Source organism: Plecotus auritus (genome assembly GCF_963455305.1).
Source record: "Plecotus auritus genome assembly, chromosome: 7".
Classification (NCBI taxonomy): Eukaryota; Metazoa; Chordata; class Mammalia; order Chiroptera; family Vespertilionidae; genus Plecotus; species Plecotus auritus.
The window spans coordinates 24696278-24709065 of NC_137774.1; the positions used below are offsets into that span (position 1 = coordinate 24696278).

A 12788-nucleotide genomic window follows, 5' to 3' on the forward strand; every position below is an offset into this window, starting at 1 on the left:
GAATTCTACTAGCAAACATTGCAAGAGAAAAAGAAAACAGAGAATGGATGCAATAAAATGTGCAGAGAATCACTACTACATTTCCAATTCTATTGAAGAACTCTGAGGCTGTGCTAGGTTGAACTGCAATTGCACACAGATAATAGGCCAAATTGTGTGCTTTAATACATGTATTTGTTTGCAACCAGGAATGTCCTATTACAAAGGCCAAAGGAATAAACTATACAATCTGCCTTTCATCCTGTATCTCAAATCATGACACGGATTTCTTGCTTATGCTAGTAAGTAACCCTATCAGTCTTTTCTATAACTTCCATTGAAATCCCTTCTAAACCAATGTTACACATGAAAACAAGGCATTTCTTGGAACAAAGAATGTGAGCTGCCACTACAGGACACAGACAGAAGGCCATACCAATTCCCATGGACATTTTCTAAAGCTGTAAGCATACCCCCAGGTGATTAATAAGAGTCACGGGCTTTTTAGAAAGGGGTTTGGAAAAGAAGAAAGGAGATACCTGTGCAAATTCTATCATTCCCTAGTATTTTATATAGCAATAAAAATATTCAATGGACTCAGGAAGAGTCTTGAAAAACTTAAAAATACCTTTTAATTTCCAATACTGATTTAATGCAAATTTCATTTACCAAAGCAAACCATGAAACATTTATACATTTCAACGTCTTCCCACCCTGGCCCTATTCACTCCTGAGATCAGTCATATTCACATTCTCTATTAATTCTAAAACCTGGTCTGACTATATCCTATTAAATCTCAAACACCCTGATAGGTGTTGGTGAGGAAAACGTTGCTGTGTAATTGCCTTCCAGTGTTTTCCAGTCGGCACAGAACCTCCCATTCTTTTGTACTGACTCATGGGCCAGCTTTTTCCTTCCAAAACAACTTATCAAAAGTATTCAATTGATGGAAAAACAAAGCTACAAGCAGCTGTTTAAAAATAAAATAATTTGATTCTTTAAGATTTAGCCCAGCTTCTTTGATATTGCCAGTGTCTTCTACATGTTCATTTGCTACTTTTAAAAATCAGCAGTGATTTTAATGTGAACAATAGAGTGATTGTAGAATATAAATACATTTGTGTAATTTCTCAGGCACTGATGTATGAAGTCAAGCACTAACCACATCTTACTTAACACGTTAAGCGCCCAGTCAGTCACCAGTGACTGACACTATACTTTCCGTCCAGAAGACATAACAGGCTGGGCACTGAACGTGTTTACTTGGTATTGGAAAAAAACCACACTATTTTTTGTTTGCCTGTTTAAATCTGTAGCACAGAGTTCTTTAACTCTTTATTGCAAGTTCATACTATTATTAAAACTTCCTCCCTATAAGTAAATGTTACTCTGAACACATTAATTGTTCAATTCGTGAATGCAACTGTTTTTACACACATTTATATTGTCATTTTCTCCAGCCTGCTTAGATAAATGCAGAAAGGTTTTAAAATAAAAGTCTCAGGTGGACCAATCTAGCATTAGATAGTCCCACTGACAAAGGAATATCTTAGCCAAAGCTACCACAAGACTGGTCTTATATATGGCACCAGGAAACCCTAAAAAAGGGCACCTGGTATCATCACTCTAGATGGAGGCTACCGTTCAAATCAGTTAGCAGTACACAAGGTTCTGAAACCAAGTATTATTCAACTGTCTAAAGCATTATGCCCTGGAATACACAATATTTTAAATGGCAAACCCAGCTTTTCTTAGAGTTAATCTAAAACCCAATATGCAACTTCTTTCCTTCTCAAATGGCATATTTCACATAGTATAAGTGATCTGTTAAGAATTCTAATAAAAATCCTCATCTTCAATGGTTTAATTTCCTTTCTGCCTCAATTTTAAAATATAACAAAGAACTAAAGCCTCAAATTGTAAGAAAAAAAAGTTAAACCATAGAAACAATCCCTTTTGCCCAAGGTTTTTATTGATCTTGGGTTTTTTTTATCTGAAAACAATAATATTCCCAAGATTTTTTACTATTATTATACTCTAAAATGGGGGTTGGGGGGTCCTGGCTGGGTGCTCAGTAGGTTGGAGTGTCATCCCATTGTGCCAAGGTTGCAGGTTGATCCTCAGCCAGGGGAAATCTACACTAATAAAAGAGTAAGATGCAAATTGACTGTACCTTCATGACGCCCACCAGCCAATTGGAGTATGCAAATTAACCCAAAGATGGCGGGTTAATTTGCATACACAGGCGCTGAGCGGCCCGGGGGGGGGGGGAGGGGGGGCGCAGGATGCTTGGCGTTCCGCACCGCCCCAGCCACTCCGAGCCTCTGGGCAGTGTGGAAAGGCGGCTCCGGGCCGGAGCGAAAAGGCGGTGCCAGCAGCCAGGGGAAGGAAGGCCCATTCTTGCACAAATCTTCATGCATCGGGCCTCTAGTAAATAAGTAAATAAAATGAAATAAATATTTTCCACATTTGGTCTGTTCTTGTTAATTTTTGTGGGTCTTTCTAGAATTCTTTTCTTAAAAATGGAAATGTTTGAAGTCTACTTTGAGGCATCCTCTAAAGTTGTTTTATGGACTAAGTAAAAAACAACTGAGAGCGGCTTCACAATACATTCTGAAGCTGGAAAGATAAAGTACTGTACAATTAGAGGATGAAGCACCCAATTTCAAACTCAAATCAGTCCTGGTATTAACACTGAACACTTTCCAGTGCAGAGATTATCAATTTAAATTAAATTTACATTTACTGTGCTCAGAAGTCCATCTCAACATCATTTGATAATTTATCTTAAATTAAATTTACTGATAATGTGTTCTTTTCCTCTGCCCCCTCACCTTCCCCTCTCCTCACAATGGAACTCCTACTGGAGACAGGCTCTGTGATCTTTACTAAGCAATAAAATCTACTCAGTTTCTTCACTAGAAGAAAGAAGTAAATTTCCTAATGTGTAAAATTGTGTTCAGTTTACACTTTAAAAAATATTTAAAGTTATATTTTAATCCAGTGAGATGTTAAAAACTTTTATCAATGGAATTATAAGGGAAAAAGCTAAAATGCACTTTTCTAGAGAAAGGTGTTTGAGGAAACAAAACAAACAAAAGGGAAAACCCTCTAATCACAGGTGATGCTATTGCTTTAAACTTGATATGGACCAGGGATTTTTTTGGTCTAACCCTGAAAAAGTATAAATTACACACATCCCCACACTTTCAAAATATGCCAAAGAATTATTTATTAACATAGGACTTACAGATCACAAAAGAGAGTGGTACAGAGAGCTGGAAAATAAGTCATCAGAATAAGCATGCAGATCAGTATTTGCAGAGGAATATACCAAAGCAAGTTCGAAAAGGCACATTCACACAGAAAATGTCTATGAAAAAAGACATCAGAAAAGCAGCCCAAAAAAAAAAAAAAAAAAATGGCGCTGATTAAAATACAAAGATTTTTAATGACAAAGAAGAGTTACTTTACAGGTAGGTAGGTAGGTAGGTAGGTAGCTACAGAAGTCTTGCTAACCCTTTGAGTGTCACAAATGAAGGTAAACTCTTGCTGCCAACAAAAGTAGATGATCTTAAAGACTGCACGTCAAGATGCTTCAGTGCCAGAGAGATTAAATTTAGTGGGCGGACAAAAGCAGCCTACTTGAAATTATATGCAGCAAGGGCTCAAAGGGTTAAATGTAATAATATGCAGAGAAATCAGGCAATGTTATTAGCATTATCTACCTTCCATACAAAGAATTATAGCAAGAGTTAAAAGAGACAGTATCCCCTTCAGAGTTAAGTTAGGGTTTCTAAATAGGATTAAGGTCTAGAGATAGCAATCTACTACATTTTATTCTCTCTTCATCAGCACACTTATAATTTCTCCAACAAGAAGTACCTTTAACCCTCAAACTAAGAGAGCAAGAGATACTGTGGTCAACATAAAAACTGAACAAGTCCCTGTCATGTACCCTCCACAATACATTTATGCAACAATTTTGCTCAACAACAATATAGGGCATTGGTCAGACATCAACCCCTTTTAACAACCGCTCTAAAGGGATACTGCTTCTTTCTGACAGGTTTACAGATCCAAAGGAAGAAACAATCTCAAGAATATCTTAAGAATATCTCAAACTGAAGAGACTTGGCTTGAACATTACAGGTTCCAAGCTGGGAATGTTCCAAACATACATAAAAGAACATGAGCACAGAATATTATTTTTAACAGGTCAATCAGAACAAAGAAAAAAAACAAAACCCAGCCTCCCCTCCCCAAATAAAATGGAAAAAAAAAAAAAAGACACCCCAAACCCAGATTAGACTCATCTCATAAAGACATCTAGCTTGGCACTGTGAAAGAATATAGATTCACTTTCAGAAAAATAGCTTCTAATTAATAATTCCAGAGTCCAGAAGGCTAGTTTACTTGTTATGAGATTTTTAAATAAAAATCAAATACTGTTGTTCAGAAAATGGAGCATTTTGCAATCAACTGCTGTGGCTCAAGCAGCTCATACAAAAACGAGAAACAAATTCACTGTATCAAACAAACAGTAGCAAAAAAAAATATATAGGAAACTATCTGAGGAAAAGTACAAAAAAAGGAAGTAGACAGTCAGGGGCACAAGAAGTCTGAGGACAGACAACCCACTGCACTTGGAAAATACCCTGGCAAGTAGCAACGTGAAACACACAACGTCTCTGAAAACTTGCTCCTGCCTCAGCACCCTGTTTAAGGATACCTCCATTTCAATAGCCAAAGGACAGAGGCAATTTTGTTTTCTGACTGCAAAAGTCATTAATACTTTACAATTTCTGCCTGGATCTGTAAACTTAGAAGTGTGTTATGTGATCCTCTCTAGTTAAAAAACAACAACAATGAACCCTTCATATGCATAATAAATTTTCTAGAATAATACAGTAATACTGAGATATCTCTCATTATTAAAGGCCACAAAATAGGTTTATCTTTCTATATATATCAAATAACAAAACAAAATAGAAACTAGGACACTTGGGAATCTAGTTTTTATGACAAGAAGTTAAACTAGAGAATAAACTGCTACATGTAAATTCATACAGAATTTTAAGAGGGCTCCCTTATAAGATATCCTCAAACATTTTATGAGAAAGTGAGAGGTTACCCTATTCTATCATCTACAGACCTGTTACAATTTAATACTTCCAATAATAAGGTTTAACACTGAAAACTGTACCTGAAATCCACTAACTCACGTCCTCCTCTTTGCCAGACCCTGGCACACAGGACATCCATACACAAGCACTTTCCCTCTTTTTCTCTTGTAGGGACCTGGCAAACTGCAGTACAACTGGCTACACATTCTTACTTTATTGACCTAACAAGAGTCAGTTTCTGTAAACCAAACAGAAAACTACATTGGCAGCTATTAAATATACCCAAGAGAAGAAAAAAGGAGAGGGAAACACTGGCCTCACTCACAGAAATAGAGGAACATTACTGGCACTGCAAAAATTTCTACAAAAATTTTGGCAATGTGGGGTTCATTTAGCAGTGGATTTTTATGTGCCTCTAACACCAAGTTGGTGTTAGATTTCAAAAATAAAAATATTTATTCAATCTAAGTTCCATAGTATTCATGGTATCCATTACACCCAAGTATCCATAGGTTCAAATTTAACATTGCTTAAGGGGACTGGTAACCAAGAGGTTATTAGAAATTCATAAAGGTTAAGAGCCAGAGACTGACTGTCTGTAAATCAACACCCACAGAACCATCTTTGAAATCTACATCACCATCACCAGAGCAATCTCACCAATTCCTCACCTGCAGCAGGAGGATGCTGGCCACTAACTGTTGGTAAATCCAAAGAGCTATCAGACATGACATGCTTAAGATCTCCTCCCACATCAGCCAGTTTCATGTCAAACTGAACAGAGAGTGCATCTTCAGAGTCCTCCTTGCCAACACTGCTGCCACCAATGGAAGGGAGATCCAAGGACTTCACTGAAGCAGAGTCTTCTTTGGTGTGTCTGAAAGCCACTGCTTTCTCTCCCAGGGATTTGTCTGAGTTCATGGAAGAAAATTTATTGGAGTGGAAGTCGGCAAAATCATCATCACTTTTTCCTGAAGGAGGGTTATCTCTCAGTTCGTCACCTAGTCCAGATCCTTCCAGAGAAAGCTGTTTGAAGACATCATATTTGGTAGACGCAGCAGCTGAGTTTTGTCCACTCTTCACTGTGTTGCTCGAGCTGCTGGTCAAAGGAACAGGACTAACTTCCTCTTTGAGGGCATCATATTTGTCACCTGTCTTTTGCTCAGATGAAACAGAGCTATTACTGAAAGCCATAAAATCTGCAAAGTCATCCTGCTCCCCAACAGATGCTGGACTAGAATATTCCCCAAAAAGGTTGAATTCTCCAAAATCGTCAGCCAAACTAGAAGATTTAGTTGATGCCAATGCTGCTGTGGCTGCAGCAGGTCCTGCCTGTGGTCGTGTAGAAACAGATTTGGATGTACTAAATGCAGCTGAAAAAGACAATGGTTTCTCGCTGCTGCAAGTAACTGAGGAAAACATATCTAAGTCTGCTAAATTCAGAGGATGTTTCACTTGAGTTTGTTGTTTCTGTTGTATAGCTCCTGAGGGGAAGGCTGCTGGAAAAGTTTTGTCTTTTGTTGGTGGCTCTAGGGGTGATATACTACCGGCAGTTTTAAAATCGGTGAAACCATCATCAGTCCCTGCAGATCTGAATTCTGCGAAGTTTTCTCCTGAAAGAAAACAACAAAAACAGTGAAATAAGAAAGAGCTGAAAACAATATGATGCACAGCATATTAAATGGCAAGCATACTTTGCTGGCCGGCATGGCTCAGTGGTTGAGCATTGACCTATGAACCAGGAGGTCATGGTTCGATTCCTGGTCAGGGAACATGCCTGGGTTGTGTGTTCCATCCCCCAGTGTGGGGTATGCAGGAGGCAGCCAATCAATGATTCTCACTCATCACTGATGTTTCTATCTCTCTCTCCCTCTCCCTTCCTCTCTGAAATCAATAAAAATATGTATTTTAAAATACGACAAGCATACTTTTATGAAGTTTTCCCTTACTGGAGTGACATAATTTAACTAGTTTAAACCATACCAAATATTCCTTTAGGAACCACATATTTGTTTCCACATTGAAGGCTAGTGATACAAAAATCAAAATCAAACCACAAGCACCAAACAGTATTATTTTCATTTGCTCCCTGTAGTGTGAGAAGTCTCCTGATGCCAGATCCTTCAGTTGGCCAAAAGCACCGCTTGCAGAACTTTTTCTCACTATGGATGGCCAGCCAAGGGTACAGTAGAATAAAAAGTCATTGCTGGCCCTAGCTGGTTTGGCTCAGTGGATAGAGTTGTCGGCCTGCGGACTCAAGAGTCCCAGGTTTGATTCAGGTCAGGGGCACATGCCTGGGTTGTGGGCTCCATCCCCAGTGGGGGGTGTGCAGGAGGCAGCCAATCAATGATTCTCTCTCATCATTGATGTTTCTCTCTCTCTTCCTCTCCCTTCCTTTCTGAAATCAATAAAGATATATTAAAAAAAAAAAGTTGTTGCTGAAGAGAGTTATATTAAAATATTGCCCTTTAAATATAAAATGTGTTACATGGTGATCAATCAGGAAAAATATATCACAGGTACCAATGGAATATTATGAAAAGAAACAACAACAAAAAACCCTGCATCTAAACTTAGGATGTACACCACTTTAACTTGACATAGTAGGTGGTCTTGCTCCAGTATATGGAAGCATTAATTTAAAGGCAACTCTGATGAAAATTTTTGAAAAAGTATCTACTTATTTGCAAAGCATTCTGGCCCAGTGCACACTGTAAAGCAGCTTCTCCCTATACTGTCTAACAAATCCAAACCAGGCAGTACTTGGGTTTTTCTTGAAATCAGTCATCTCACTGAACACTTAATTATTAAAATTCAAAGGGGTTTGAATACGCACTAACTCTATTATTAAAACTTTCCAAGGATATGATTTAAACTTATACTGTGCTACTCTGAGGAAGGGGTTCTGACAAAATTTTTAATTAATTTTTTAGTCAGAGAAAATAGGTGCTAATGTATTTCTCATAAATATTTAAATAGACTCAGTTAAGATACTGATAAAAATCTGGAGCCATGATTCTTATTAGGTTTTCTATTCTTTATTATCATAGTAATGTTATCACACATAGGTATGAGGTTGGGATGCAAATGATCTTAGTTTTCTAATGGTGTCTGAAGGTCTTCCATAAAATCCACTAGATAATACCAGGTAATGAAAACCAGAGATAAACCAAATATAAATATAGCTATACCAACATCACCTGTTTAAAAATATAAGTGTCAGAGAGTTATAAGTCAAAATATGAACTTTAATTTCCTCATCCACTTTTTAAATTATATTTTCCCTAAAAATAAAATATAAAAGCATATGAACTATAAAAATGTATTTAAAACTAAAATCCAACTCTTAAAATTGTCATTAAAATAATACAGGCTTTAAATATATTGTGCATGTAAAGTGATATATATGTTGATATATCATTAAAAAAAGCATGGAAAATAACAGAAGCAGATTTTTTCCTCCTAATCTGAGCTACTTAACCAATTCACCAGCATAATTCATCAACACAGAGAAATCTATTTAGTATTATTAGGAAAACTTTAGAAAGAGAGGAAAAACATTCAGAATTCCTCTATTTATGTTTGTAAAACATAAGACCAATAAAACTATAATCAATTTCACAAACCAACAGGAGAAGCAGATGTAAAACATTTAAAAAAATCACCCTAGTACTTTAGGCAAGTGTATCACTGACAATATTTGTATTATTTCTGTAAATGAAAAGGTAATAAGCAGCTAATTTTTGTCACAGCCAAAATTTTTGATGTGCTGCTTTGAAATATCTGTGAAATTGACAAGTTTTGCTTTGTCATTTTTAAAAAGAAATAACCACAGCAAACTAAACTTACTGATGAATTGTAAACTTTTCCATTAGAAATGTAAGCTGAGTGAAAAGGTTAAAAAGAAATAAAAATGGGTATGTTTACAAGTTCAAAAACAAAGGGGTTTTGGAGGCAAATAATTTAGTTACAATCATTTGAAGTTTGCATATCAGAAGTTCCATTAAGCATATTACTTCATGGGTAGCTTTTCAGTTAACTTCTGAATCCTCATAAATTTCCCTCTCTAGTTGTTACTTCATAGGCCCTAAAAACGTTTCCAAAGAGATCACTTTTTATTAAAACTTCAGTGTCACTTAATTACATAAAATATTTTCCTCATTAACTTTATGTTTTAAACTGTAGGGTAGAAAAAAGGAAATATTATTAAACTCTGTCATTTAGTAACCTAAGAAACGCACAGCTCTGAACACAATACCGTAAGAGTCTTCATAAATTCTAAGATACTTACATACTTTGTAAGGCCAATGTATTTTTAATGCAAGTAGAATAAAATATGTTCTAAAGTGAACCAAGTTGGCATTTCTGCCTGGAAGGCCATAGAGTTAAAGTTAAGAAAGGAATGAAAGCAAGTACACAAGAATGGCAACAACAATCTGGAATTCTGTTAATAAAGTGTCAAAAAGCAGGACTAAGGACATTTGGGTGGCACACCATTGTCTTTCCCAGAAATAACATACATACACTCGATCATTAAAACCATGCTATACAAAGACCCCTGGTACTAAACCATACTCTATTCCAAACTTGCCTTGGCCCAGGAGTTGATGAAAGCATTGCTAGGAGTAAATGACAAATTAACAATCCAAAAGTTCCTCTAGGGCTTATCTTTGTACTCCTAGTACCTAATACAGGCAAGGAGGAAGACATAGTTATTACAACCTAAAGGCTTGGCTGAAACACAAGGGAACATTTCTAGCACATAAGAACTGCCAGGGACTGAGTATTTTCAGAAAAGGTGAGATTCCCTTTTTAGATATTTAAGCAGTTCACTCTCTACTTAAACTTTCACATATACTCACCTTTCCTATATCCTCCTCCCATCCCCTAGGCCAGCGGTCGCCAACCGGTGGTCCGCAGACCACTGGTGGTCCGTGAGGTCTGAAAGGTTGGCAACCGCTGCCCTAGGCAGAAGAGTGAGCACAAGTGACTGCTGAAGGATGTTCCAAATTTGTGCATTCAGTACAAAAAAGTAGAATGTGATACTGTTCCCAGGAACAACTCCTCAACAGAGTATACAAATTTCATAGCATGCGCAGTTAAGCTTTGAAGGACATAATTTGGCATATAGATTATTCTAAACCCTACATATCAAGTTTACAGAATTTAACCACAAACATAACTTTTACCCTTTACATATATGGCTCTCACATTATCATTTTACTGTTGTTATTTTTTACCCTCACCAGAGGATATGTTTACTGGATATGCTTATTGATTTAAGAGAGGAAGTGGGGAGGGAAAGAGAGGGAGGGAGGGAGGAACATTGATGTGAGAGAGAAACATCAATAAGCTGCCTCCTGTATGCACCCTGACAGAGAATCAAACCCACAACCTAGGTATGTGCCATGACCAGGACTCGAACCTGCAACCTTTTTGTGTATGGGACGATGCTCCAACCAACTGAGCCACCCCACCAGGGCATATCATCCTATATTCCTTTCTACTCTACTTAACCCTTCTATCAGACATGGAGACCACATAGGCACAGAAAGCCCTTTCATTTCATTTTATTAAATTACTAGAGGCCCGCTGCACGATATTCGTGCAAGAACAGGCCTTCCTTCCCCTGGCTTCACTCCCAGCCGCCCGGGAGCCGGCAAGTCCCCGCTCCCTGGCCGCCCAGGAGCCGGCAAGACCCCGCTCCCGGCCACCCGGGAGCCGGCAAGTCCCCACTCCCGGCCCACCCGGAGTCGGCAAGTCCCCGCTCCCCAGCCACCCGGGAGCCGGCAAGTCCTCGCTTCTGTCCAGAGCACCGCTCCAGCAGCTCCCTCCGCCTCCCCTCTTCCCCTCATAGCAGGCGCCAAGCCCCTCCTGGCAGCTCCTGGCCTGCATATGCAAATTAACCTCCATCTTTGTTGGGTTAATTTGCATACTCACTCTGATTGGCTATGGGCGTAGCGGAGTGATGGTTAATTTGCATGTTTCTCTTTTATTAGGTAAGATAACCAATTTTGAAAATTTTGAAAAGTAAAAGACTGGTTGCTGCCTTCTATACAGTCCAGTCTTGTGGGACATTAAAATAACCAAAAGTGGTCAAAGCCCTCCATTTGATACAGGAGTCTAACATGGCTTAAAGGCTTTTGGAGAAGGGAAATGCACTATCTTTAGAGGAAACTGCACTGATTTGGGGTTTACACTAAATTTTAGAAAATAATTTCCAATAACTGAACCACATTTTGCTTCCTTATAATTTCCAGACATACAAGAAAAAAAACAAAAAACAACCCACACACAATAAAATAAAGGCATTCAGAGGTGTCATTGAAAGAACATTCAAAGATCTCTTTTATTAGAAATTGAAATAATTTATTCATTTAAGGAATCAAAAACTTACCTGAAGATTTACTCTCTGCTGTCTGTTCAAGTTCTCTGAAAGCACTGTATTTATCACCAGACTCTATGATTAAAAAGACAGAAACTCAAGTAAGGTTAGGAACCTTGAGATCACAACTCAAGAAAATAAGGCAGACTGGGTTAGCCAAACATACTTAACACGTGGTATAGGCATTTTACACATCTATATATACAAAAGCCTAATATGCAAAGTGTCCCCTCTGGAGTTCAACTGACTGGGAGTTCAATCACTCACTATGATGTGCACCGACCACCAAGGGGTGGCGTGGAATGAAGGAAGGCCCTGGCCGGTGGCCTGCAGCCGCTAGGGACCCTACCCATGCACGGGTTTCATGCACTGGGCCTCTAGTTTACCATAAAAAGCCACACTAAGGCTTGGCCAGTGTGGCTCAGTGGTTGAGCATCAACCTATGCACCAGGAGGTCATGGTTCGATTGCTGGTCAGGGCACATGCCTGGGTTGCAGGCTCGATCCCTGGTGGGTGGGGTGTGCGGGAGGCAGCCGGTCAATGATTGTCTCTCATCATTGGTGTCTCTCTCTCTCTCTCTTCCTCTCTGAAATCAATAAAATAGCTTTTTTTAAAAAGGCTACCACTAAAAACAAAGATTTACATTCACAAACTATTTTTACCTCCAAATGGAACAGTATTTTCAGAGGACTTGTCAGCTGCAATTCCTTTAAACACAGCATATTTATCCATTGAAGCTGATGCTTTAGTTCCAGAAAGTGGTATCAACAAAGGGGCACTGAAAGGGAAAAAATACTTCTTAATGACTAGAACACTAAATCCTCTCCTTCTCAAGTAGGAACTTAGAATTAAAATGGCAAATAGGTACCTAACCTAACTAAAACACATGGCTCCCTGTTTTAAAAGTCAAAAATATGTATATGCTACAAATGATTAAAAACAACATCCTTCTTGAAAAATATATATTGAAACATCACCCAACCAATAATTCTCCTCTTGATTATTGTTGGATCCACACTGACCATCTAATCACATCTTTAAGCCATAAAAACAATCGGAATGGCACTGGAAATAGATTATCATAGAATGACGACCTACTGCAATATATATATAGGTATACCCAATATTTTAAAGTAAATTATGTGAACCTGAATATAAATTATTCTCTAAAATGGGGTCAGAATGCAGAGGTGGAATAGTTGAGATAAAAATATATTTATGAAATGCTGTTCAAGCCAAGATGTAAATTGTTCCTCTCTTGATCATGCTGCTGCTTCCTGGCATTGCTTACTGACAG

The 12788-nt window shown here is 38.1% G+C and overlaps 1 protein-coding gene across 18 annotated transcripts in view; it reads right to left on the reverse strand.

The window, feature by feature from the left end:
* Positions 1-12788, reverse strand: part of SYNRG (synergin gamma) — a 57959-nt gene that overhangs the window by 16082 nt on the left and 29089 nt on the right. For all 18 annotated transcript variants that reach the window (XM_080678932.1, XM_080678935.1, XM_080678946.1 and 15 more), the window contains 3 exons: positions 12154-12269; positions 11504-11566; positions 5778-6719 (listed from right to left, as the gene is read on the reverse strand). In XM_080678932.1, coding sequence (XP_080535058.1) covers positions 5778-6719; positions 11504-11566; positions 12154-12269 — 1121 coding nt within the window. The remainder of the gene's footprint in view (positions 1-5777; positions 6720-11503; positions 11567-12153; positions 12270-12788) is intronic.